General features: G+C 40.1%; 1 protein-coding gene across 3 annotated transcripts in view; it reads left to right on the forward strand.

Annotated features, from left to right (window-relative positions):
• The window catches only part of BTBD9 (BTB domain containing 9), a 280,634-nt gene that overhangs the window by 18,941 nt on the left and 233,918 nt on the right, over positions 1–27,775 (forward strand). For all 3 annotated transcript variants that reach the window (XM_039529948.1, XM_039529950.1, XM_039529949.1), the window contains exons 4-8: positions 2,115–2,325; positions 6,813–7,176; positions 9,461–9,725; positions 13,084–13,303; positions 15,513–15,632. In XM_039529948.1, the coding sequence (XP_039385882.1) occupies positions 2,141–2,325; positions 6,813–7,176; positions 9,461–9,725; positions 13,084–13,303; positions 15,513–15,632 (1,154 nt within the window). In that variant the 5' untranslated portion in view covers positions 2,115–2,140. The remainder of the gene's footprint in view (positions 1–2,114; positions 2,326–6,812; positions 7,177–9,460; positions 9,726–13,083; positions 13,304–15,512; positions 15,633–27,775) is intronic.

A 27,775-nucleotide genomic window follows, 5' to 3' on the forward strand; every position in this document is an offset into this window, starting at 1 on the left:
AAGTTATCAGTCATCTCAATCCTTTGTTGCTACAGAATTGGAAAAGTTCCCACACCGGTAGCCAATCCATTTCTTGGAACTCTGCATCTCCAGCAATCAGAATAGTTGTAGTCCATACTCTTGACTAGCACAACATTGTGCCTTTCAGAGGGCAAAATCCCATCTATTGGGCTAAATGGCAAAGCCTCCCAGAAATATTCCCTGAAACCAGATTCTACCTATCATCCTGTACACCAGTGATACTCAGACTTCAGTGGTTCAGGAGCCAAATTAGTGGTCAGTATTACCCAAAAGAGCCACAGTAGTGTGAATTCACCATTGCATTTACTATAGTACTATGTATTCATATTTAAACAGAATGATGGGAAATATTTAGTTATTCTGAGGAGCATTGCATGTCCCCAGAAGCTGGGCTGCACAGAAATAAACGTTAACTTCTAAAATTCCCTTGTCCCCTCTGTGAAATCATTTTGGTACTTCCTGGTTCACAGAAGGTATCCCAGAATACATCAATCTGTGTTATCACAAATATTGTGGCTTGTGTTTAGTTGCAATGAGAACTCTGGTATTTGTGGTACTGCTTTCTTGGATACGTTCAGTGAACAAGGAAATTCCAAGAGGGTATCAAAGAGGGAAAATAACTCAAAAAAAATTAGTAAAAAATTTCTGAACTGAATGCCTCCTAAAGCCCAATGGTGGAGGACACTCAACACACAAATCTAACAAATTTTGCTCCCCCACATTTTTTGGGGAAGTTATAGGAGACTAACAGTCGAGGCTTAGAATAGAATGGCCATCACCCCCTTAATTTATGGTATAATATTGAAATTTCCTATAATAATGTTAATGAAGTCAAGGACATATCACCCTTTATGGCGGGTTTCTCAAACAGGGGTCGCCGCTTGTGTAGGGAAAGCCCCTGGTGGGCCGGGCCGGTGTGTTTACCTGCCCCGTCCGCAGGTCCAGCCAATCGCAGCTCCCACTGGCCACGGATCACTGCCCCGGGCAATTCTCGGCCAGTGGGAGCTGGGTTTGGCCGGACCTGCGGACGGGGCAGGTAAACACACCAGCCCAGCCTGCCAGAGGCTTTCCCTACACAAGCGGCGACCCCTGTTTGAGAAACCCTGCTTTATGGCTATCTGCATGTTCAATTTAAGCTTGTGAATTTCCAGAGGTAAAGTATATGGCCAGAGAATCAAGTGGGGTAAGTTTCTGGTCTGTTAGGTGAGAAGAAATTATTCAGAGGTATATTTTCTGTTTAAGTATAGACAGCATGTTTCTCTCCCCAAGTGATATTTGACGTTTAAGGAATGTTATTTCAAATTATACACCGCATGGGTACACATACTGAGTGAAATAAATAGCTAAACCATATGCCTTGTAAATGCCATTTCTTCCCTCAAGAGATCTTCTAGACTCTGCAATTGAAGAGTAGGTCTTTTTTTCTCATAAAGCCTCTTCAGTCTGAAAATACACTTAGTGGAGATGGCTTCCCAGTGGAGTCCTCTAAGTCTTTCAAGGATTTACTGGAATCTCTGCCTGGTAGAATTTTGCTCTCGGAACAATCTTCATATGTTAGTCATTAAGAATCACTAATTATTTCAGTTCTAGAAAGTTAATCTGGATCCAGTCAGAATATGTCATGAACACTCATAATCTGGCTAATTACTGATGAAAACACTTTAGCATAGATTTTAGTATTTAGACTAAGCCAGTTTGGTCAGATAATGATTTCTCTCTCCCAGGTCAGTCAACTAATTTTTAATATATACAGAGTTTTGTCATTTGTGAATCATTTAGAAGTGCAGAAGCTTTATAGCCCATTCAGTTACTTTGATTTGATTGATGGCATCTTGTTGATTTAGAACAGATGCATTGGCAGAATAAAAGTATGGTGGAGATATCTGAAATCAAACTGAAATATAATTTTTGAAGCAAGTTGAGTGGGTTCCCATTGTAATTGACTTAGCAAAAACCTCACTAAATAATTGTTATCCCTTGTAATTATCCAAATTCCATCTACATTAGCTTTTTTGTAATTGTAACTTGTTCTCTGAGGTAACTTCAGTATCCAGTTTTAAAAATGCTTATAGTTCTTTTCTTTCTTCCTATAGGCTGCCAATACCATCACTTCATCAAGATGAGTAATAGTCACCCACTCCGTCCTTACACAGCTGTGGGGGAAATTGACCATGTTCACATTTTGTCAGAGAATGTTGGCGCTCTGATGAATGGGGAGGAGTATAGTGATGTTACCTTTATTGTAGAAAAGAAACGTTTTCCTGCACATAGAGTGATTCTGGCTGCTAGATGCCATTATTTCAGGTGATGTATTGCTTCTTGTCCAGCTTACAGGAAACTTTGTGTATGAAATATTATTATTATTATTTATTATAATACCCTGGGAAGTTCAGAGAAATACTCTTATAATTGGCTATTTACTGAACATGACCTTTCTTGTGTGAATGCTTCCCGTGCATCAAACCATTGTGGCCAACTGTAAAAAGCTGGAAAATACCATGACATCATAATGTTTTTTACTTTCATTAAATTGAGCTCTCAATTTACAGATTAAAAAGAAATAAACTTCAGAACACAAATGGGATGATGTAAATACGATGTTGGTTTCCTCTGTAAAATAAAAGTGTAAATACAGGTAACATGCTTGTATCATAGAATCATAGGACTGGAAGGGACCTCGAGGTCATCTAGTCCAGTCCCCTGCACTCATGGCAGGACTAAGTATTATCTAGACCATCCCTGACAGGTATTTGTCTAACATGCTCTTAAAAATCTCCAATGATGGTGGTTCCACAACCTCCCTAGGCAATTTATTCCAGTGTTTAACCACCCTGACAAGTAGGAAATTTTTCCTAATGTCCAACCTAAACCTCCCTTGCTGCAATTTAAGCCCATTGCTTCTTGTCCTCTCTTCAGAGGTTAAGAAGAACAATTTTTCTCCCTCCTCCTTGTAACAACCTTTTATGTACTTGAAAAATGTTACCATGTTCCCCCTCAATCTTCTCTTTTCCAGACTAAACAAACCCAATTTTTTTTAATCTTCCCTCATAGGTCATGTTTTCTAGACCCTTTAATCATTTTTGTTGCTCTTCTCTGGACTTTCTCCAATTTGTCCACATCTGCACTGAAATGTGGCACCCAGAACTGTACACAGTACTCCAGTTGAGGTCTAATTAGCATGGAGTAGAGTGGAAGAATTAGTTCTGGTGTCATGCTGTAACAATTCTGGTTCTGGTAGGACCCAACTGAGAGAGTCAATTCAGGACAAATTGCTTAAAGCAGAGCAGTTACAGCCCAAGGCTGGGGTTTCTGTGCACCAAGCCAAACCAAACCAGCCAAACAGCGAAGACTTTGGTTTTACCCCACTGGCTAACTGTAAGTCACACAAGCAATTCCCTTAGACACTCCAGTGTCCCAGTATCACCACCAGTGCCACTCGTTATGGGGACAAATAGTTATGAAAACCAATACCCCAGTAAAAGAAAAGATGTTCTCTCAATCCCAAAGGACCAAGCCTCAAACCCAGGTCAATATACAAATCAGATCTTACCCACAAATCACGCTGTTGCCAATCATTTAGAATCTAAAGGTTTATTCATAAAAGGAAAAAAGATATAGATGAGAGCTAGAATTGGTTAAATGGAATCAATTACATACAGTAATAGCAAAGTTCTTGGTTCAGGCTTGTAGCACTGATGGAATAAACTGCAGGTTCAAATCAAGTCTCTGGAGTACATCTCCAGCTGGGATGGGTCATCAGTCCTTTGTGTAGAGCTTCCGTTCGTAGCAAAGTCCCTCCAGAAGTAAGAAGCAGGATTGAAGACAAAATGGAGGAGCTACAGCAACTTTTTATAGTGTTTTGCCATGTGGTCTCTGCTTTCTTTGTCCCAAAGACAAGCTGTCCATCACATGGCATGGAAAACCTCAGTCACAAGCTGTGTCTGCCTTCTTTCAATGGGTCAGTTGTATAGCTGATGGTCCTTAATGAGCCATCAAGCAGGCTAGGCAGAGCTGACACCAACTTGTCTGGGGTGTCACCCAGAAGCATAGCATAAGTTTGAAATACAGACAGTATACAGCCAATATTCATAACTTCAACTACAAAATGGTACACATATACAAATAGCATAATTATAACCAGCCAATCATAACCTTCCCATGGACACCTCACACAACAACCTTTGTACAATATATGCTGCAAATATATAACAGCGGTTGCAACAGTGATCTATACAGTTACAGATTTTGTCAGTAACGTCACACATGCTTACAACACCTGCTAATACATCCCATAATGATGTTTGCTTTTTTTACAAAAGTGTTACACTGTTGATTTGTATTTAGCTTGTGGTCCACTATGACCCCCAGACCTGTTTCCACAGTACTCCTTCCTAGGCAGTCATTTCCCATTTTGTATACTATTTATTTATTACAAATGTTTAGTTTTAGCCTTTCTTGTTGAAATTGTTCATTTAAAAGGCTCTTTCTGCTGCAATATGACCTAGGAAAATATTGCATGTTTAAAAATTGGGTTGAAACTCATGTCTCCTTTTAACACAGCAGATCTACTTCCCATTCTTAAACTGTACATAGTAAAATTTCAAGATAATTCTTCTCTCATATGAATGCCAGAGAGGCTAGTGATTAAACTAAGATGTATGGGTACAGAATGCACAAATTACCTATTATCTAGAGCAGGGGTCTCAAACTCCAATGACCACAAGGGCCACATGAGGACTAGTACATTGGCCCGAGGGCCGCATTACTGACACCTCCCCCCTGCCGCCCTCGGCCCTGACCCCACTCCACCCCTTCCATGAGGCCCCGCCCTTGCCCCCATTCCAACCCTTCCCCCGAAATCCCCACCCCAACTCCGCCTCCTCTCTACCCCTAGGGGGTGCAGGAGGGGTGTTGCAGGGGTCACGGGGAGGGAGTTAGGGTGTGGGGTGCAGGAGAGATGAGGGGTGTGGCAGGGAGTCAGGGCAGGGGGTCGGGGTGCAGGAGGGGTGCAGCAGGGGGCTCAGGGCAGGGAGCTGGTGTGGGGTGTGGGGTATGGCAGTGGGTTCAGGGCAGGGAGTCAGGTGCAGGGAAGGGGGTTGGGATGCAGAAGGGGTGTGGGGTGCAGGAGGGATGAGGGGTGCGGCAGGGAGTCAGGGCAGGGAGTTGGGGTGGGGTGCAGGAGGAGTGGGGTGCGGCAGGGGGTCAGCGCAATGGGTTGGGGTGCAGGAGGGGTGTGGGGTGTAGCAGGTGGCTCGGCAGGTGGCTCAGGGAAGGGGACTGGGGTACAGGGGTGTGGGGTGCAGTAGGGGGTTCAGGACAGGGGGTCAGGTGCAGGGTGCGTCAGGCGGCTTAGGGAAGGGGGTTGGGGTGCAGGAGGGGTGCGGGTGCAGCAGGGGGCTCAGGGCAGGGGTGCGGGGTGCAGCAGGGAGCTCAGGGAAGTGGACTGGGGTGCAGGGTGCAGTAGGTGGTTCAGGGCAGGGGGTCAGGTGCAGAGTGCATCAGGCGGCTCAGGGAAGGGGGTTGGGGTGCAGGAGGGGTGCGGGGTGCAGGAGGGGTGCAGGGTGTGGCAGGGGGCTCAGGGTAGGGGGTCGGGTTGTGGCAAGGGGCTCTGGGCAGTGGGTTGGGGTGCAGGAGGAGTGTGGCAGGGGTTGGGGTGCAGGGTGTGGCAAGAGGCTCAGGGCTGCAGAAGGGGTTTGGGGGTCAGGCTCTGGCCCAGCACACATCGGGGTCAGGGCAGGCTCCCTGCCTGCCCTGCCCCCGTGCCGCTCTGGGAAGCGGCTGGAACGTGGGGGAGCAAGGGCACAGGAGCGTGTGTTGCTGTTGCTTCAGGCACCACCCACAGCATCTCCCATTGGCTGGGAACGGGGAACGGTCAATGGGAGCTGCTGGGGGCGGTGCCTGAAGCAACAGCAACACATGCCCCTGTGCCTCTCTTCCCCCACGTTCTTTCTGCTTCCCGGAGCAGCACGGGGGCAGGGCAGGCAGGCAGGCAGGGAGCCTGCCCTGCCCCCAGTGCACGCCGGGCCAGAGCCGCTCTAGGTGAATGCCGGGGGAGGGCGAGGGGGCTGTGAGGTGCTTGCGGGCCGCGTATTTGAGACCCCTGATCTAGAGAAAATGTGAAGAATCAAAAAGTTTGCAACATAAGTCTCATCACCTAGGACTCCAAGGCTGTTCTATGCTGTAGTTAATGGATAGAGAAAGGAAATGAGCATTTACACTCCTGGGTTCCATTGCCAGTTCTACTATTCTTTCATAATATGAGCATTAGCAAGTCATTTCACCTGTCAGTACTTCTGCTTCCCCAACTTTCAGTGGGGCTGTGCAGGTGTCACTAAGGATATAATTTGGTCTGAAAGTTCTGGTGGTGATATGTCAGTAGTAAAGAACCTAACTTAACTGTCAGATCCCAGGGTAAATTTTCAGAGCTGAAATTTAAAAAAACCCCAAAAACCTCAGATCCCATTCTTTTTACCTGTAAACTGACTAAACTTGAGGTAGAATAATTGAGATAATAATGAAGAGACCCCACAGTGCTACTCCTATGTAGACACTATCAGAGTAGAGCTGAATTTTAAGTTGTTCACATAGCTTCCATTTCAAATTTTCAAAACCATTCTTTTTCATTTTATATGGCCTCTTCTGAGGAGTCATTGCAAATATATCTTCATTTATTCTTTTCACCTGGCATTTGGTTGCACTCTAGGCCGCTTGATTTATTTACTGTTTAAATATATATAACAAGGCACCCATTATTAGGGTGCAAGTTTCTCACATTTTCTTTCTGTCTCTAGAGCATTATTATATGGTGGAATGAGAGAATCTCAGCCTGAAGCAGAAATCCCTCTTCAGGATACCACTGCAGAAGCATTTACAATGCTGCTGAAATATATCTACACAGGCCGTGCTACATTAAGAGATGAGAAGGAAGAGGTCCTCCTGGATTTCCTGAGCCTGGCTCACAAATATGGATTCCCAGAATTGGAGGATTCCACCTCTGAGTATCTTTGCACCATACTTAATATTCAGAATGTTTGTATGACCTTTGATGTTGCCAGTCTCTACTCACTCCCTAAACTGACTTGTATGTGCTGTATGTTTATGGATAGAAATGCTCAAGAGGTGCTCTCCAGCGAAGGCTTTCTGTCACTTTCTAAGGTGCGTCTTTGTACGTTCTTTCAGACATTGGTTGGTTGTGATCTATAAAAAACACTATGATAAAATACTAATAGTGGTCTGAAATGAAGAAAAGAGAAGTATAGGTCAAGTAATAGGAAACTTTAATAGTAGGGTCAGTTAGCAGTGAAATTGCATTGCTGGAGTTACTCAAGTCAAGATGAGATGAATAACTAATATTTTGTAGTACTCTATAAACATTGTGGTAATAAAGAGACCCTAAAGATCATTCCTAAATGTAATATCCATTAAGCTAGTCAACTGTGACCAATTATAAAAGTTAAACATGACTCCTAACAGGACATTGTAAAGGATAGGAGCAAAATATTTACCTTCTTTTCTTATGTATGTTTTCTTACATATTTGTAAAGTCTGCACTGTCCTTTAAACAATATAGTCTGGCATTTGAAGCCTGGCCAAAGTGTACGCAGTAAAGGTTTGGAGGCAGGAGCTGCAAGGATGGCATAAAACTCAGTTTACGTTCATTCTCCTGATCCTAGGTCTCCTACATGCAGGATCATTCTCCCAGCATAAGTTGGAGCAACCTTTGGGCTGCTGCAGTTTACACCAGCTGCTAACAGTCCCAATGGGCTGAAACCACAATTGTGGATCATTGCAGAGTAGGGGTATTCTAGTTATGTCCCGTTCTCTGGTCACACCCCCTACATTGTACTAGAGGTAGTATATGAATGTGCATAGGAATGTCTGTGGTAGCTCTGTGCCACTGGAGTTCCCCCATGCACTAGAGTGAGCCTTCTGGGCTGGATACATCAGTGGTACAGTACCAAGTGGCTACACTGCACCAGAGGATTTAGTCCTAGATGTCTTTTTTTTTTTTCTTACAGTAAATACTCCCATATTGTTTCATCTGCCTCAAAACTCAGTATTGGTAACCCAGCACTCCAACCACGGTACATGTGAAATAGCAGAATTTTTTTGTAAGAATGCACGTTTCAGTTTCAAGCTTTCAATGAGTGGTTATAAAGGGATATTGAAACGTGTATGAAAAATATTTCAAGTCCCTTTTACTGTAAAAAATATACTGACTTTTTTGGCAGGTTTAATGAGAACATCTATTCTATGAATAGGGACCAGAGACCTTACAGAGCTAACTAACTCGGTATCTGGTTACAGAGGAGATTATAATTGCTCCCCCTCCCTTTTGACACTGAAGCCCTCACTGTTAACTACTTGATGCCAGATATAATATATCAACTAAGAATGCATTGGAGATAACATCAGTGTAGAATGGAACAAATCAGCAGACTCCTTGACCAGGAAACATGCTACCTCCTTTACAGTAGCTGGAGTTTGTGGGAAAACCAGTGTTGCAGGAGGACTTCCTTGTTCGAAGGCTCATTCCTACTTATACTGTCTGCAAAGTGAAAATGCAAAAAGTTGTTCAATTCTGGTTGGTTTCATTTTGCAATCAGTGCGTGTTTGTGCTTCTGTCCAGGAGATAGAGCTATGTGAATCTTTTCTGCAGCTTGGCCCCAAAAAAGAAAGGAGGAGGGAAAGAGCTTGGAGTGGGTGATACAAAACCTGCATCTCATTTTCACACCAGTGATCATATAGCTAAATTCAAAGGTGTGCTACCAAAATTTTATTTTAGCAGCCCACTGTACTGCCAAATCTAAAAATCACCTTTATTTACTCCTTGACCCATCAGCACTGAGAGTTTAGAGTACATTGGGATACAATTAATTTGAGTGGCTTGACACACTTACACATTCTAAGCCTAGTTCTGGTGGTGGTGGTACAATCATAACCTATTATGTAAGTAGAAAATCTAGAATTCTTGCATAAGTGATTAAAATGAGTAAAAGCAAGTAAGCTATAACTGAATACAATACTCAAAATAAAAACTGAAAGGCCAGGGAGGCTGCTCAGTAAGAGTATCATAGTGAGCCAGTAGTGGTTTTGCCTCTGACCAAGAAGGTTAGGATTCAAGTATGAGGACTTTGCCTTATACTTTGATCTGACAGTGCAGGGCATTCACTCCTTTGGGGATGTTGCTCTGTTAGAGGTGCCATCTGCTGGATAGGCATTAAACCAAAGTCCTGACCAAAATTCCTTTTCTCAGTAAAATACTTTTTAATGCTCTGGCTACATCTGAGCTAGTTAATGGCTATAATGTTTGTCTACAGAGTCACTGTCCCACTAGTATAATCAAGTTTTGAAAGAGCTTTTATAGCTTTACCAGTTAAAGATCTGTTAATTTTTGCTGTATTTTAGACATGAATTTACTTGGATGTTCTCTATTTAGGCTGCTCTTCTAAATGTTGTGCTGAGGGATTCATTTGCAGCACCTGAGAAGGATATTTTCCAGGCTTTGATGAACTGGTGTAAACATAACCCCAAGGAGAATCATGCTGAAATCATGCAGGCAGTACGCTTACCCCTGATGAGTCTGACAGAACTACTAAATGTTGTAAGACCTTCTGGATTGCTGTCGCCTGATGCCATTTTGGATGCCATTAAAGTTCGTTCTGAAAGTCGGGACATGGACCTCAACTACAGGGGCATGCTAAGTGAGCATCAGTATTTTTTTAAACATGTTGGGGATGGACTTTCAAAATACAACTGTTCTATGGCAAAGGCCCTGCCATATCCACAGCCATGAAAAAATGTGTCACGGACTGTGAAATCTGGTCTCACCCTGTGAAATCAGGTCTTTTGTGTGGCTTTTACCATATGCTCTACAGCAGGGGTAGGCAACCTATGGCACGCGTGCCGAAGGCAGCACGCAAGCTGATTTTCAGTGGCACTCACACTGCCTGGGTCCTGGCCACTGGTCCGGAGGGGCTCGGCATTTTAATTTAATTTTAAATGAAGTTTCTTAAAGATTTAAAAAACCTTATTTACTTTACATACAACAGTAATTCAGATATATATTATAGACTTATAGAAAGAGATCTTCTAAAAACATTAAAATGTGTTACTGGCACACGAAAGCTTAAATTAGAGTGAATAAATGAAGACTCGGCACACCACTTCTGAAAGGTTGCTGACCCCCGCTCTACAGATTTCATGGGGGAGACCAGTGTTTGTCAAATTGGGGGTCCTGACCCAAAAGGGAGTTGCAGGGGGTCACAGGGTTATTTTAGGGTGGTTGCGGTATTGCCACCCTTGATTCTGCGCTGCCTTCAGAGCTGGGTGGCTGGAAAGTGGTGACTGTTGGCCAGGCACCCAGCTCTGAAGGCAGTGCCCTGCCAACAGCAGCACAGAAGTAAGGGTGGCAATACCATACCATGCCATCCTCACTTCTGCACTGCTGCTGGCAGCGGCTCTGCCTAAAGGGCTGGCCTCCCAGCCAGCAGCCATTGGTTTCCAGCTGCCTAGCGCTGAAGGCAGCGCCACCACCAGCAATAGGTCAGAGGTAAAGATAGCAGTACTGCAACCCCCCTACAATAATGTTGCGATTTCTTCCCCCCCTCCCCCCGCAACTCCTTTTTGGGTTAGGATCCCTACAATTATAACACCATGAAATTTCAGATTTGAATAGCTGAAATCATGAAATTTATGATTTTTAAAATCCTATGACCTTGAAATTGACCAAAATGGATCATGAATTTGGTAGGGCCCTATGTTTGGATTTGTAATTTATCAGTAGAAATGAGTGGTATATTACTAATTGGTAAATACCTATACAATTAAAATGCCTAAATCAACACCTTGGGAACACTTGAGAATATCTGAAATTGGTTTAAGTGAGTGTGAATTTTTATCTGGCCCTGGAGGCAGAAAGAGTAATGAAAAATATAACTGGAATAGTTTCCTAACTTCCATTTGTTCTTTTTCTGAAGAATTGCAATGGCAGGGATGACAAACATTAAATAGAAAACAGGAAAATATGTTAACTTCTCACAGTCTAGATGTTGCTTCAGCATGTAAATTACAGCAAAGTGTATTTTTATCAAAATGCTTAATTTTTCCTCAAGGAAAACCATTTGCAGAACCTTTATATCTAAAAAGTAATCAAACTTTAATGCAGGTATCTGTCAGATTTTTAATGCTAATTTTGTAATAAAAATAATAGTTTTGCTGTTTAGTTTAAAAATATTCTGTATCTGATTTTTTTCACTTCCCCTTTACATTGTTTGCCCACATAATGTGTAAAATGAAAATCAGTCCCTGCACCAGAGAGCTTTTATTCTACGTATGAAGAGAGAGGAAAGCATTTCCCTTGTGTTTGCTGTAATAAGAACCTATCTCCCCCATTGTACTAGATGATTTGTATTATTTGTGAATTAGGTTTTAACCTTTTACAGTTAGCCAAGTGTTTTATAAAAACATTTGTGTGCTACAAAGTAACAGTTACATAGCACAGAATATTTACCCTGCAATTGAGAATAATGTTGAATACTCTTAGAGAATATTCGGTATTGTGGTCTTTTAAATCATGTGGGAATAAGCTTTTCATTATGGGAAACTGCTTTTTTTAGCAGCTGTCCCTTCAGGTTTTTCACTTTGGAAACTACAGGCTTTACTGGTCCTCTGCATTCATGTTGGGATTTTTTTCAATTTTTTCATAAAGGGGCATTCTTTTTATAACACTATGAAACGGAAGTTTACAAAGCCTGGATGTTGCCTGCTGATTTCCTTTTCTCTATAGTCACTTGGCCATTGATAGCAGGCACAGAAGCTCATGATTTCTCACCCTGTCAGTAATGTAGCTATTTTAAGAATTGAATTCCTGTGGCTTTTCCTTAAGTACTAAGTTCAAATTAAACTGTAAACTATCATCAGAAAACTATTCACTTCAAAGTATTAAATAATGCATCATGAAATGTCTAGAGTTAGCCCACTTAATTATTACTACTTTCAGAGAATAGGCAGATTTCCAGAAACTTCACAAACAGTTCAGGATAGAAAGACTACGATTGTAACAGATCCATGTACATTCTCTCAAAGTAGAGGCTGCCTTGTTCTGCACAAGCCTTCCTCCTGTCAATAAATACCTGTGTTTCAGCCTTATGGCCTGAGACACCATGAACTCAATAGCAAGCTGGACCTAAATTTTGCAGCAGCTTCATTTAAATCTTAACAAGTTTGAAAAATTAAATATGAACTTAAGTAATACTGGAAACAGTAGCCTGTTATATTAAGTTAAATTTATTTTATGCTGTCCACTCATGTTTAGTCTTCAATATGCTTGTAAATATTTGTATTGACAATACAAATGCTTTGTACAAATTAGTGTGGAGTGGGTGCAGCTGGAGGTTGTGACAGATGGATAAAAGACAGCTAGAACTTCTGGCATTTGTGGAAGCAACAGAGGCTGTTTGCAATTATGGGGGCAGCATCTTAGCTGGGTGTTTCTGCTAACAGGTTCATCAATGAAATAGTTAAAATGTTGACATTTTAAACTACATTATCTAGGTTTTAGACCTAACACCACATTGAGATGAATGGGAGAATGTACACTCAAAAGCTATTGTCAGCCTGTCTGCAGAGTCAGGAAGACAACATAGTATTTGGAATTCAGGTCATGTTTTCAGCATTTTCTTTACAATTATGAGGGGTAGAAACATTTTTTTTTGTAAAGCAACAGTACTTTATCTCAATGTTTTTCAACCATATATCTCAGTATTTTACAAATGAAGTTAAGGATCAATATCTCCAACTATTTTGATAAGACTAGATTTTGTTGCACAATTCTGTGGCAAGGGTTGGATTTTGCTGCTTTGGCAGACAAGGGGCCCAACTTGTAGGCCTGATTCAAAGACCATTGAGCCAATAAATTCCCATTAACTTCATTGGCCTTTGAATTAGGCTCACACAACCCTGAAGCAACCTGAAGGGTTGTGTAGCCACCAAATCATCTCTGCTAATTTGTTTGTGCTGTAAAATCATAACTGGTAAGCAACTCTCTCTTTCTCCTTTTAGTACCAGGTGAGAACATTGCAACTATGAAATATGGAGCCCAGGTTGTAAAAGGGGAGCTGAAGTCTGCTTTGCTAGATGGGGACACACAGAATTATGACTTGGATCATGGCTTTTCCCGACACCCGATTGATGATGACTGCCGTTCTGGCATTGAAATTAAACTAGGTCAGCCATCGATAATCAACCACATACGAATACTACTCTGGGACAGAGATAGCCGGTATGTGACAAGTCACCCTGATTTAAGAGAAATTAAAACTGATTATACCCCACCTGCCTCAAAGATAAAATATTGAATTATTAACTTTTATTAAATGCCTATAAATTGCACAGTTTCAATAACATATCATGGTTGGGATAGCATTGACCACTTGAATTTAAATTCTAAACATTTGAATAGGCCTAGGAGGTTTTTTTGCTTCATACTTGTTATTTATGTAACAAGTCACATTCACTTTGCACTGTTAAAATGACTAATATTTTAGTCATCTGCATGCTTTAGTTAACTATATAAAACTGCTTTTACGAATAACTGCTTAAATTATTAAAATAATTTTAAACAAGCTGTTGATTTCTCTCCATTTATGCTGTCTATGTTTCCCATTTGCATTTAGATAATGACACTGGGCTGATCAGTTTCACTTTCTGGTTCTCCTGCAGTGACATGATATTCTTGTGTTTCGGTTCACAACACTGCAAGAGAATTTTAAAATGAATTCTTTTGGTTAAAATGGGTCAGCAACCTTTCACTAGTGGTGTGCCAAGTCTTCATTTATTCACTCTGATTTAAGGTTTTGTGTGCCAGTAATAAATTTTAATGTTTTTAGAAGATCTCTTTCTATAAGTCTATAATATATAATTAAATTACTGTTGTATGTAAAGTAAATAAGGTTTTTAAAATGTTTAAGAAACTTCATTTAAAATTAAATTAAAATGCTGAGCCCCCCTGGACCAGTGGCCAGGACCTGGGCAGTGTGAGTGCCACTAAAAATCAGCTCGCGTGCCGCCTTTGGCACGCGTGCCATAGGTTGCCTACCCCTGGGTTAAAATAATATCATTTTAATGAAAAACCTTTCTGTTTTTGTTAGGTTTGTGACAGTAACCTATGTGTAGTAAAATTGCCCAAATTGGTGATTACCAAGTTATGAATATAGTTCTTAGAGACCTGTATAAGGAAACTTGTGAAATTTGAAGTTCGGTGAAACAGTAACTTTGGAAATTCCAAGCCTTATTTTCTATTAGCAAAAATATATCAATTTAATACTAGCTATCAGGAAGGGGTTTTTTATTTTATTAATAGTTCTCTAAATCATACAGCTGTTTGCAAATATCTTTATTCTGTTAAGCAAGAGGAAAGTTTTCATGCCTTTTGTTTTTCACAGAGTATTACATTTAGTATACAACAATGATGAGCTTTTCTACATTGAAATGCTTCCGTCAACCTAGTGTTGTCTGCATAGGGACTTAGGTCAACTTAACTACATTGTTCAGATGTGTGGATTTTTCACACCCTGAGCGATGTAGTTGGTTTGATATTATTTTCTAGTGTAGACCATCCTTGTGTTAAACTAATCCCAGTCCTTTAACAATATACAGTCAGTAAATTGTCACCCTGCCACTGGATTTTTGTAACCAACTCTCATTATTTTAGAATAGAAATTATTAACATTACCAATTCTTTCAAATAAACTCACTTATAATCTCAAGTGCAGTTATTGTTCTTTCAGAATAACATATACGAATTTTAAGAAGTGACCTGTTAGTTTAAAAGCTTAACTTTTATTGTTGAACAAAAGTTCCATCAACTCAGGACTACTGGAATTTGTGTGTTTTTTTTTTTCTCCCTTGGAAACACTGAAAGGCAACAGATTTAAAACTTCTGAAGAAATAGTTTTTAGTCAATGCATAAATAACCTATTGAACTAATTGTGACACTATATGAACCAACTAAGTAAAAAACTTTGTAGAATTCAAAGAAGGATTAGATAATTACGTGGATAGAGAGGCAACAGTACCTAACTAGGTCAAGACTGATAACATCTTTTTCATTGATTTTCTTTATCACACAAAATAAACTTGCATTTCCCAGTTAAGGGTTTCAGGCTGACATTTATGATCTGCTAAATTTTCTCTGATATCTTGTTAATATTTCAGCAGAAATAATTGCAGTGCTGGTTTTAAATTTAGCTCATTTTATGAATGGGAATTATTATTTTGGTCATTTTATGTAATTCTGAAAATATCTTTTAACATATGATTACATTAAATTTATTTTTAAAGTGATTTGTAATGCAGCCTCCTTACAGAAGTCTGGATATGGGTCCCTTTTGTGAAAATACATTTTTACATAGACACCAACTTCCAGAAAGCAGGTTATTTCATAAATATTGAATGCTTCTATTCTAATTATTATTTTTGGCAATCCACAGGTCTTATTCCTACTACATTGAGGTGTCCATGGACGAGCTAGACTGGATCCGCGTGATCGATCACTCTAAATATCTTTGTCGGTCCTGGCAGAAGCTGTATTTTCCTGCCCGTGTCTGCAGGTTAGTTTATATGCATAATACTATATGTGTATTTTTCCAATTCTTAGGCACCTAAATAAGCGGCTTGATTTTCGCAGGTGGGTATGAGCGCCCACATCAGATAGTAATTTCAGTGAAAGTTGTGGATGTCATTTATCTACAAAAATCAGACTAGCTCTGTAGATGCATAAATATGAATTTAGTTGCTGAAATTTAGGGAACCAGGTTTGAAAACTTTGGTGCTCTTCTCTCTCTCTAAATATATTTACAGCACAGTTGAACAATAGTTTGCGTATTCTTTTCTCTCTTCTTCTAGTTATATAGTCCAATGAGGTAAGACTGTTAGTATTTTTTCATTCAATAAAAGTAGCACTCAGCAGCTGTAATTTAGGCCTCTCTATGATGAACAGTTCTATGGGGTGTCTTTTTGTAAGTTGTCCCATCAAGATGAGCCTCTTCTCCAGGTAGCCTCCATTATCAAGAAAACTTCAAGGAGAAACCTCAGCCAAGAGCTAATGAGGAAGTATCTCCTTCCAACAAATCCTAGTAATCTCTACATGAAGCTATCATACCATCTCCATGATCCTATGCAGTTGAATTTAAAGTTTTTCAGGACTTGATGAAGAGTGTAGCCAAGACCTTACAGGTTCCCTTGGAGGAAATACAGGCGCTCCAGTGCTCCCAAGTGGATATCCTCCCTACCACATCTCAGGGCAAACTAGCACTGCCTGTCAATGATGCTGTCTTGTAATCAGCCCACAACATTTGGCAGATTCCTGTCACCGTTGCACCCATGTATATGAAGACTAATTAAAAGAAAGAAAAATTCCAGCCAAGGGCTCCAAATACCCTTTTTTCTCACCCTACTCCCAACTCCTTGGTGGTTGACATAGTCAACATAACATTCACTTGAAGAAGAGAATGGTTTCTTCCCTGCTGATCAGAGTCCTACTTCTATGGGAGTCTTATCAGTGAAGGAACAGAAAGTGTGGCTTGTGTTTACCTTGACTTTTTGCACTCCAGAGCTGAGAGCATAGAGGGCATTCAGGGTGCAGGCGTGGCCCCAATAAACACTGATTTTTCAAAAGAATCTGATTTTGCATGCAGAGGATGCGTGAACTCCAAGAATGGGATCTCTGTGGACAACACATCACAAACCACAGTTCCTGTAAGGTACATAACTGTTCTCTTTGTTTTGTTCTATATATATATATATATATATATATATATATATATATATATATATATATATGTAAAGGGAGAAGAAAAGGAAAACTTAAACTAAATATCGGGGTAAAGTTCATGACATTTTTGTGGAAGTCCAGTTGTTTGAGACCTTTTTAAAATAGTTTGGACACTATACTAGTAAATGTACTGTATAAAGGGAGCAATCCTGCATTGGGAGGCAGAAGGAGCAGATTATTCCTTTTCCATGTAATTTCGGTGCTTCTATGATGATATGACAGATAAGGCCTTGTTCATCTTTTTTTCTTATTCTAAATTGTTTTTAAACCAATTCTCCATACAACCAGAGCAATGCAGTAAACATACATGCACAAGAAATCTTCAGCTATAAATAAGTTCTTTGGCATCTGAATGAGGTGTGGCCAACAGTGTCCTTCATTACAGACTTAAAATATGGACAGAGAGAACCTCTTCTGATCATATAAGGTTACTGTCTAAGTCTGAGTATATTCTCCCTTCACAGCACATGATACTCATTTTTGTTAATAAGAATTATGCATGTCTGTCAAAAGGCAGATGTACTGCTTTAAGTGGACTGTGTGGTTTATCCATCAAAGAAGCTGCCTCTGTCAACAGGTGGATAAGAATAATTGGTTTTGTATAAAAATATGAAAGAACTTTTTCAAAGCAAAACTGTGATGTAATAGAGAAGAACTTTGCTAATTAGCACACACTGTCCAACTGTTGTATACAAAACAACAATCTCTCCACACTGCTCAATAATGATTTAATAGCCAGCACACTTTGTGAGGCCTTATATAAAGATTTTGATGATTTAAAAAATACTACATTTCGTATTGTCATATGATCTGAAGTTTAGCTTTAAATATTAATAGTTATCTGATGAACTAAGTACATTTTGTGTTGGGGTATCTTAGTTTTTTTTGTTTGTTCACTTGCTATTTAGCACGATTCAGTAACGTATTGGGTCTCCTAGTCATTGGTGAGGTTATGCTGTTTAAAATATATTGTAATCTCTGCATCTAATTGCAAACAATAAATAATTTTTAAAGCTTAACACTATTTATAGTATATGTTCATAATTAAACATCAGTGATAACTTTCTAAAGAAAATATACAGAACAAAAATCAAAAAATCCCATCACAATTTGGAAGCTTGTCAGACACAGTCCTCTAAACATATTAGGTCAAAGAACAATCTGAGAAACAGCTAGATAGTTTACCAGCATAGGAACTGGGTAATTATCATAAACATGGTTGATATATAAAAGTCCAGCTTATAAAGCAGATAAAGCACTACTGTAAAAGTGCTTTATTTTTTTTCTAATTTAGAACTATATAGAATCGGATGAAATAAAAACTTCATCTTGCCAGACAGAATGCTAAACAAAGTTTTCTTTAACCACCTTAAGATCTGTTTCTTTATCTGGTGATGGTGGGTACTGTTAGGACAGGATTGCCTTCTTAACTGTCCAATATTACATTATTTGAATGCAATTTTGATGGAATGTGAGGATGTGACTTTCTGCTTCTTGGCTATTGGCTGCTGCTCTCCTAATATGGCTGCAAACAAAGGCCTTATCCTTACATATATGGAAGGTAGAGTTGAAAAAAGTATCTGTCTTTCCTGTGCACTCCAGTGGTGAGCCGCATTTTCTGACCTCTTAACACATACTTTCAGCATGGGATCCAGTCTGATGTTGTATTGGTAAAATAAACACACTCTCAGGCACTAGGATGATTTATATTTTCTGAAATGTTTAAAAACTGGCATGTTCACTTTTAAAATTCAATATTTTATCTTTTCATCTTCTTCAATTTGCATCTGTTCACTCATGAACCTGTGTTTGTCAGTATCAATGCCAGTTTCATATGAGCTTAATTAGAAAAGCATGCTGTGTGTTCCATCCCCCAAATTCTGGTTAGAGTAATATTTAAATGTAAAGTTTTTCACAAAAAACAGAGACTAATTGAGTCAGCCTCATCAGTCATTCATTACATTTCTTATGATGTATTGTAGCCTCTATTAAAGCCTGAAATTGTTTTTGTATAGCACTTTAAAATATCAAAATTAACTAGTGAACTAAGGGTGCTGTTGTACTTCCATGCGTAATATCTCTCAGTTGGCAGTACACTGAGCTGTCCAAACTGGTTAGTTATACTTTGACATCTTAGTAACTTAATATGGCCAGTGGTACTTTTCTGATTCAACACTAACTGCTTATGTTTTCCCTCAAGCATGTATGGTAGGTGTTTTCTAGGTCTGTAAGAATTTTCTTGTCCTGCTGATAGGCTCAATTATCATACTAAAAATAAAGTGATGGTGAACAAACTCTCTAGTGTGACTTTTCTTGATGTTAAAATGGGAAACTTGCTTATGCTTTCGCAAACAGAGGCGTTGTTATGTTTTACTCTTGCTTTATGGGATATGATCACCATCTTAGATGTTTACGTTCATTTAATGTACAGGGAAGATCATGATAGTCTTTTTAGTAGGGGAAGCTTCTATATATATGTGACAGTCTATACTGTTATGTTCACCACTTTTACAAGATTATGATAAATTTTGTACAAAGTATCATTTGAAAAGTCATAAACCGCTGAATATCATTATCCTGTTAAAAAAATGTATAACCTCCTCTTTTCCTCCCTGGGTTACTTGGGAGCAAGCAGCACTCACCCATGTGCCTGGACACTTGATGTTGTTGGCAGTAAAGGAGATCCTGAATATCCTAGTGATGATGTTGGATAGGTGGGAATCTTCTATCCACCCCTCTGCTGCAGTCCTTTTACTTGTAAAGACATTAAAATGAGCAGTGCTTCCACCTGGCTGGCCCTGTACACTCTCAGTAGTGTGCCTTCAGAGCCTCCAGGAATAAACCTAAGCTAATCTGTGCAATGGGTCTAACTCTAAAATACCAATTATAAACAATATATGCCCAATAAACACTTAGATTACAGTTAACACACGTTTACTTAATAATTTAAGGAAACATGGCATAATAGACTGACATTAAATGTCTTTACTAATTTAGATCAGCAGGGGGCAGTTGGATAAATCAGTTAACAAACATATCTAACTTGCATTTATACTGTCACCGTTTACCCCACCTCTGAGTGTACACTCCTATGGATTTCAGAGTTCTAAATGCTTGTGTGAGTGTGCTTGAAGACTGTGAAGCTGGGGACAGCATTCTATTGGTTCAGTAAATAAGTCCAGCCAAGGCAACAAGGGGCAGAACAATTCTAATTTGGAATCATTCCAAGCTGCACAACCCCTCTGAAGATTGGAGTTGTTTTAACCAGATGTCAGTAACCTTGATTCTGGTTTGATGACAAGACCTCTTTCCCTCTTCTGAGACTCAGATAACCCCTTAAAGTCTCTTTTCTGTCCCCCTTCCCCTTGCAAGTACTTTTCTAGATAAAGGTGGTTTTTACCCATACTGCCTTCACTTGCAGGACCATCTCAGTCAGCTCTGGGTACAGCAACTGTCTCTGCCCTGGCTCCAGTGAAGCCCATCAATAGCCTCTGAGGCTCCCTGCTTGATCAAACCCCCAGAAGACTCTAAGCAGCAGTTTCTGGCTTTCTAGCAGCAGTTTAGCAGCAGCTTCTGGTTTGGACAGAGCTTCATAAAGCAATCTCAGCTGCTCTCCAAAATGGAGCCCATCACATGCTCTCCCTGCATTCCCTAATAAAAGAAGTCTCTCACTCTCTTCCCCAAGCCATCATGGGAGTTGTAGCCTCGAAGGCTGGATTGCAGCATTAAGGATCTTCCCAAGTGGAACACTCCCAGTTAAGTTCAGAGGCCCCCCTAGTAAATGATGCCTACATATGTGTAGCAACACTATATGTGAAGGTATGAGATTCTACTGTATGATGGTTACTGAAATATGGTTTATTTCTGGATAACACCCACAAACCAGTTTTTCAGAGGCAAAGACACACTGGCCCCAACCAAGTGTTAAAGGGCTATCAGTTGCTTAAGTGACCATTCTCCAGCAAGGGGACGGTGTGAATAAGAAATTTACATTTAATCACAGGGACAATGTGACATCACCCGGGGTACAAGATGGACTTTTGAACAACAGGCAGTTCACAGTTTCTAGTACACAAGCCGGATCCTTTCCCAACTTGGGACCAATCTCCCCAGTTCAAAGGTTTTCAAGCAATCTTGTTTCACTACAGATGGTGGAGAAGAGAAGTGGTCAGAGACCCTTCCCTCCCCCCCTTTTGTACTCAGAGACTTTGTACTGGAAAAGCCTCTACTGGGTCATGGGAGTCGGGCAGTTCCATGGCATATGTGAGTTGCCAAGTTTCCTTCATATGAACTGCAAATTCTTGCTTGCACCTTTTATGTACGTGTTAATTGAGGTATCTCTGGGGATGACATGCAAGTCCTTTGTTTATAGTTCCTTTGTTATTTCTAAGGAGCTAGTCTGTGGTTGTTTCCTAGACTCACAGCATGTTTCAGTAACAAATATATAGCAAAATTTCAGAACTTCATATGCAATAATAATACACACATTTTAACGGGACATTGCTGATTAGCAAAGCATGACTTTTCCAATGATACTTCACAAGGCATACTTTGTACAAAACATATAATCGTATTACAGTGGTGAATATGTGGGTACAGAGGGTTACATGGGGCACAGTGTGTCACAGATGATTTAAATCTCACGTCCACAAGAAACTGCTTGTTGCCTGCATCCCAGCTGGGGGTAATCCTCAAAGAAGGGAGAGTGGCATAAGAATGAGAGACAGTGGTCTCCAACTCCTTTATCTCTGCTCATGACCTTAATGACTCTCAAAGAACTGAAGTAAAGGGGAAGGGTCCAGGCTGAAAGGGACCCAGCCTGTGAAATTTACTGCAGAGTATGGTGAGGAAAAACTTTTGCTTTTAAGTTCACTTAGCTTATTAGGTTAGGTATTAGCTTGCGTTTTGCTCTTTAATTTCTTTTGTAACCAATCCTGACTTTTATGCATTATTACTTGTAATCACTTAAAATCTATCTTTCTGTAGTGCTTCTTTTATCTTAACCAGTGTGTTTGGTCTAAAGTATGTGGGAGACTGTATTTGGGATAACAAAGATGGTGCATTATCATTTTCCTTTGATGAAATGATGAACTTCCTATGAGCTTGTACAATTCAGAAGGGTACTGAGCAGTACAAAATGCACATTTCTGGGGGGACAAGGCTAGGACTAAGAATTTGCTCCCTGTATGTAATTCATGAGTGACCGGTCAGAGTTCTCAGCATTTTTCTGAGAGTTAATTTACATTCTAAAGGCTGCGTGAACAGGCCAGGAGTGGATGTTCTGACAGCAAAGCAGTGTAAAGGCACCACAGGCTAGAGAATTAAGAGGACACAACTATTCAACTATCCAGATTGTGCACTGGGGAAATGTCACAATATACAAACCTTTCTTTTTTAACTACACAAAATAGTAGTTGTTTACTATCGTTGAGTTTTTTCATTTTGCCATAATTAAATTTTTCCTGACCCCTTAACTGCTACTTGTTCAATCCCCTTCACTTCAGTGGTATAAATGTACCATTTACTGCACGGAAAAAGCAAATAAGAATGAAAATACACTACAGGGATATTCGTTTTAAAGAATCTGTCTCCTTATCCCTGAGAACAAGCAATCTCTGTCTCCATTTCATAATAATACTTTGCACTTACATTGCCATTTTTATCTACGGATCTGTGAGGTCTTTACAAAGACAGGGAAATGAAAAACAGGTTAAGTGACTTGTTCACAGTTATATAGCAGAATCAATGGCTGAGTTAGGAATAGAACCCGGATATCCAGTTTCACAGTTCCCTCCACTAACACTTAAAGAATGCAGAAATCTCAGAGTATGAAGACTTGCGCAGTGGGTATCTTTTTTGTAATCCAGTCTTTGTGCTTGAGAAATTAATGTTTCTATTATCTCCTTCATATTTCTTTTCAAAATACATTTTACTACATAACTTATTACTAATTCAACACGCTAAACAATGCTGCCATTCACATAACAACAGGAATTCTGTATTGGTTCTACTGGAAGCTCCTTGGGGCAAGGTCCTTGTCTGCTCCATGTTCTTGGCAATGCTCAGTTCATATGTCATCTCCACAAATTGTTACAACATTCACAGAGAGGATCTATATTGAGGATATTCTCGGTGGCTTGTGAGGCCAATAAGTCAAACACAGGGCCAGAAGCAATGACTTTCTTCCAAAAATGTAGGGCCTTCTCAGTCAGTAGTTACGGAAGTAATAATGCCCTCAGGGACAGTACCTGTGATTCTGACCCAGTGCTCTTCCTGTGTGGAAAAAGAGAGTAGAGGTGACCTGTAACCCCTACAAAGAAACTGTCAATATATCCTTTAAAGAAAACCTGCTACCCATGCTGCAATGTGCAGTGGTTGACCAGTATTAAAGAAACTATAACTTGATGCCAGAGAACTCTCAAACTACTTCGCATTGCCTAATCATCTTTTTCTAAGTAAGCTAATTGTGAAGCTAGCAAAAAAAGTATCCAGTGCCATATGCTAGTGGCCAGTATCCTGGATCCTTCTCAGTAAGGCTTCAGGCCAGGATAAAGTACAGGGAGGGTATTCGTTGATTTGGTGGATAATCATCTCCTAGTTATAGATATGGTAAATATTAAAAGATACAGGCAGAACACTAATGTACTTTCACTTTCTTCTATAATCCCCTGTATAGTGGTCTAAATTTTGGGGAAATTGGAGTTTGGATAGAAGATTTGACTAAACCAGAGCGACTCACTTCACCTTTGAGATATTGCATTTTCTTCAATCCATCTCTATTTTTGTTTTGTAAGCAAGTTTTTTATTTTGTTCTGTCACACAAATTTGCAAGAAATCTGGTTGGGGTTTAGATTTTTAAAAGACCGTGCCAAATGTACTGAGAATAATGTCCCAAAATAATATAGAGCAAAATGTAGCCACATGGTGTCACTATGGTATACCTTTTCTTTCACTTGTAGTTTGCTTTTTACTGTTTTTGATGAGAAACCTTTGAAATGCGTTATATGTAGTAGTGTATTTAAACTATTGTGTGTATATGGTTCTTCCTTGCTAGACTTCTGAGCCTTCTATTTTTGTCATCTTGCTTTGGAAATTAGAAAGGGCTGAGACAGAAGATTAGAGCATCAGGGAATCCTCAGAAGTATTTATCAGACCCTTCTCTTAACATAATACAACACTAATTTGGAGGTTTTAATAAAGTTTACACTGGGAAAAAATATAGAAAAAAGTAATTGTCCTAGTGGACGAACTTACAGTATAGAAAATAGTGTAATCGGTGTAGAAATTCTGGACTCTGCAAAAAGGTTTGTGTTAAGTAGAGAGAGGTCTCCCTGCCCTCCCCCAATCATGTTGCTATTTTATTGCCTTATTCATATAATAGTCATTTTTGTATTGAGCATTTTTCTGATTTTTTTTAAAACATGGCTTAACAGATCATAATTTGAAAGTAAATATTCTTTCTTTATTTCTATATAGGTATGTCCTATAACTAAAGCCCTTATTAAACAAAACTGAAGGATGGCATGCAGACAGTTGCGGAAAATAATGTAATTGTAGAAAATAGTTTTAAATGTGTTTTTCTTGTTTCATATTTTGACAACTTATTTAGATTTTGATCTTTTAATATTTCTATTTTTTCTTTTGAAATGTCAGATGGTTTGGAGATGTCATATGATTAAGTACTCCTTGATTTATTTTTCTTATTAAGGTACTTAGCTTCTGTGGCAGTGAGTGCAGTACAAATGACCTGATAAAATATTGAATTTTAAAATATTGAAATTTTAAAAATTAGAATCCATCCATCCATGAACAGGAAATTCCTTTCCTTTCTTATTATGAGACAAATGGGCCAACAAGAACTAAGAATGTTTTGTCTCATGCCTCCACAGCTTATTCCACAATAATCATTTTATGCCCCAACCTTGCAACAGATGAGTTAAATGGGAGACCATGTTTTATCTCCCCCTGGCCTTGAAAAGACAGATAAGAGAGAGCAAAATAGAAAAGGATGCAAATACTTATGTTGCAACACAGATAACTGTTGGGATGCCAGATAATTGTTCCTTATCTACTGTGCAGACCTTCCGGTGAAAAGCTGTGGCTTTATGTATGGACCAAAAAGGAAGTGTAATTTTTTTTCCCATTCTTTATCTGTTCTTGGACAAACAACCTCAGAGAAGGTTCTGAAACTACTGCAGTGAAGTGCAGTCATTTTTCCTTCTACTTATGGGAGCCAGTGCAAAGCAATTATTATTCAAGAAGCTATGTTTCACTTTCAGGCTTATCTCTAGGGTTCTCGTACTCTTTAAGTATAGCAAACATAATTTTAGTACAATGATCCTATGCCTAGTGGATAATCAGAGTGGTGATAATTTGTATACAGGCATTAAGAAAATGGTTCAAATTAAGTATATGTTGAGGGATGCTAATAATTCCACAGAACTAGAGAACCTTTTACAAGGATTTAAAAACAAACCTGGTGTTTGGGGAGGAAGGCAGTGACTACAAAATGACGTAGCACTAGTTACCTTCAGCAAGTGATTTGTTTCTGTAGAAGGTGGTGGTGGTTACTTGAAAAATGTATGCAGCACTCCAAAAGAGATTTGATTTAATTTATAATACCTCTCTAGAAGACTTGTATTCTGATTGAAAAACATGCAAAAGGAGTTGCAGGCAAGGAGCTCTCTCTAAGACCTCAAAACAGCCCAAAGGCATTTTAAAAGCCTTATGATAAAGTCTTGTCATTAATGCCATAGGACTTTTGCCCCCCAAGTTAATTCAGTAGTAATAAGAATAAGTACCTTGATATCAGCTGACTAACTGCCTTCATCTCTCAGTTGCCTTAGTCTTTCCAGCCACTGGAATCCTGTGTACTTTTTTCCAAAGGCTCACCAAAGTTGACTTTCTTCCACTGACTCACCTTGGGGCCTTGGGCAGGTGGCAGTACATCTTTGACTCAGTATCCCCATCTGTGAAATGGGAATTACTTGTTAAACATGGGTGTTTTGAAGACTAATTCGTATTTTGTTTAGTGCTTTGGATGTGTTGACTACTATGTAACGCGAGGACAGGAGGGCCGAGCGAGATGAGAGGTAGCGTCAGCGCAACGAGAGGACGCAGGATGCAATGCTGAGGCTATTGGGCGATGAAACTGATATGCTCCGACGTCTGGTGGAGCTGCAGGGAAGGCAACAGGAGCACAGACCGCTGCTGCAGCCCCTGTGTAACCGCCTGCCCTCCTCTCCAAGTTCAATAGCCTCCTCACCCAGATGCCCAAGAACGTATGTGTGTGACGGGGGAAGTGGCGCTCTGGGCACCCAACCACACCACCCCAGAGGACTGCTCAAGTAACAGAAGGCTGGCATTCAATACGTTCTGAAGTGCAGTTTGACCTTGTCCTTCCCTCCTCCCCCCATCTGTGAAATGGGAATTACTTGTTAAACATGGGTGTTTTGAAGACTAATTCGTATTTTGTTTAGTGCTTTGGATGTGTTGACTACTATGTAAGTACGTTATTATTTTTCATCCTGCCATCTCAGCATTAAGAAAGCAAAAACTAATTTGAAAAATGGAGGTGATGACTAAGGCTACAATTTACTCATGGGTCTTCTTAGTAAAAGTAATGGACAGGTCACGGGTAAGAAACAAAAATTGTTTGGGGGGGCACTGCTTGGTGGAAACAGCCGGGGGACGCTGCTTGGGAGGGGAGAGGCGAAGCCAGCGGCACCAACTGCCACGGACTGCTGAGCAGTGGCAGCTCCGACTGCCCCCGGGACTGCTGCTCAGCAGTCCCCTGGGCCAGCCGCACTGTCTGCTGCTTGGGCAGTCCTGGGGCCAGCTGCCCGGGGCCGTCTGAGCAGTGGTCGGTGCGGCTGGCTGCGGGGCCGCCCAAGTGGCTGGCTGCAGTGCCGCTCCGGTAGCAGCCGGTGTGGCTGTCTCCAGGGCCACCTGAGTAGCTGTCCCAGGAGCCAGCTGCTTGGGCGGCCCTGAGGTCACCCACACTGGCCACTGCAGAAATTTGGAGGTCGTGGAAAGTCACGGAATCATGACTTATGCGACCACAATGACAGACACGGAGCCCTAGTGATGACATAGCCTCAGTCTTCAAGATAGTACAGTGTCTCCCTGCAAACACCCACAAGCTCAGGCAAGTTAAAGCCTTGACTAGGAAAGTATTCACTGATTACAAGGTCTTCGTTCATCTGACTTCTTGTGTACATTTGATCTTTGGCTTCGTCTTTCAGTTTGTGCTCCAGATGGGTTGCTTCTACCTCACTGATATCAAAAGAAGATTTCTCTGAAGCCTATGATCATAATTAATAGAACAGTCACCAAGAACTTTCTCGAAGGTTTCTTTGTTAGGCCCCTTATCAACCAACATCATAACATATGCTGATACTTTAGTAAAGGGAGCCCTTATTAACCCATGGTCAGCTTGGGGGAGGAGCAAAAGCCAGTTTGCCTATTGATCATCAAAAGCTCTAGTCAATATGCCAGGCTGTACGCTTTCTGAACATTTTAATCTTTCAATCTGAAAATAAGACTGTCTGTGAACAGATTTGCTGGTATGAAAATACTTGATTTCAATTGGCCCGAGTATCATATTAAAACCAGCAGAGTTCTTGTTGGGTCTTATCTAGCAAAGAAATCTAGTTTGGACTATTTTCTGTTACGTCTTATGTTTCAGGTTATACTTTCATGAGTTATAATTATTCTTATAAATGATGTAGGCCATACATATTTTGCATGATGAAAAGCTGTGAGTTTCATTTCTAATATTCATAGGAACTGTGTGCATTCATTGGGAATCTTTTCAAAATGTAGCATCTGTTGTTCGATCATTTCAGCCAGAAAAGAAATGTGGTATGGACCAAAATGATCAGGTTATACAGTAACCTCTAGTTACCCAGTGAATTAATT

This window comes from Mauremys reevesii, linkage group 3, assembly GCF_016161935.1.
Source record: "Mauremys reevesii isolate NIE-2019 linkage group 3, ASM1616193v1, whole genome shotgun sequence".
NCBI classification, from domain to species: Eukaryota; Metazoa; Chordata; order Testudines; family Geoemydidae; genus Mauremys; species Mauremys reevesii.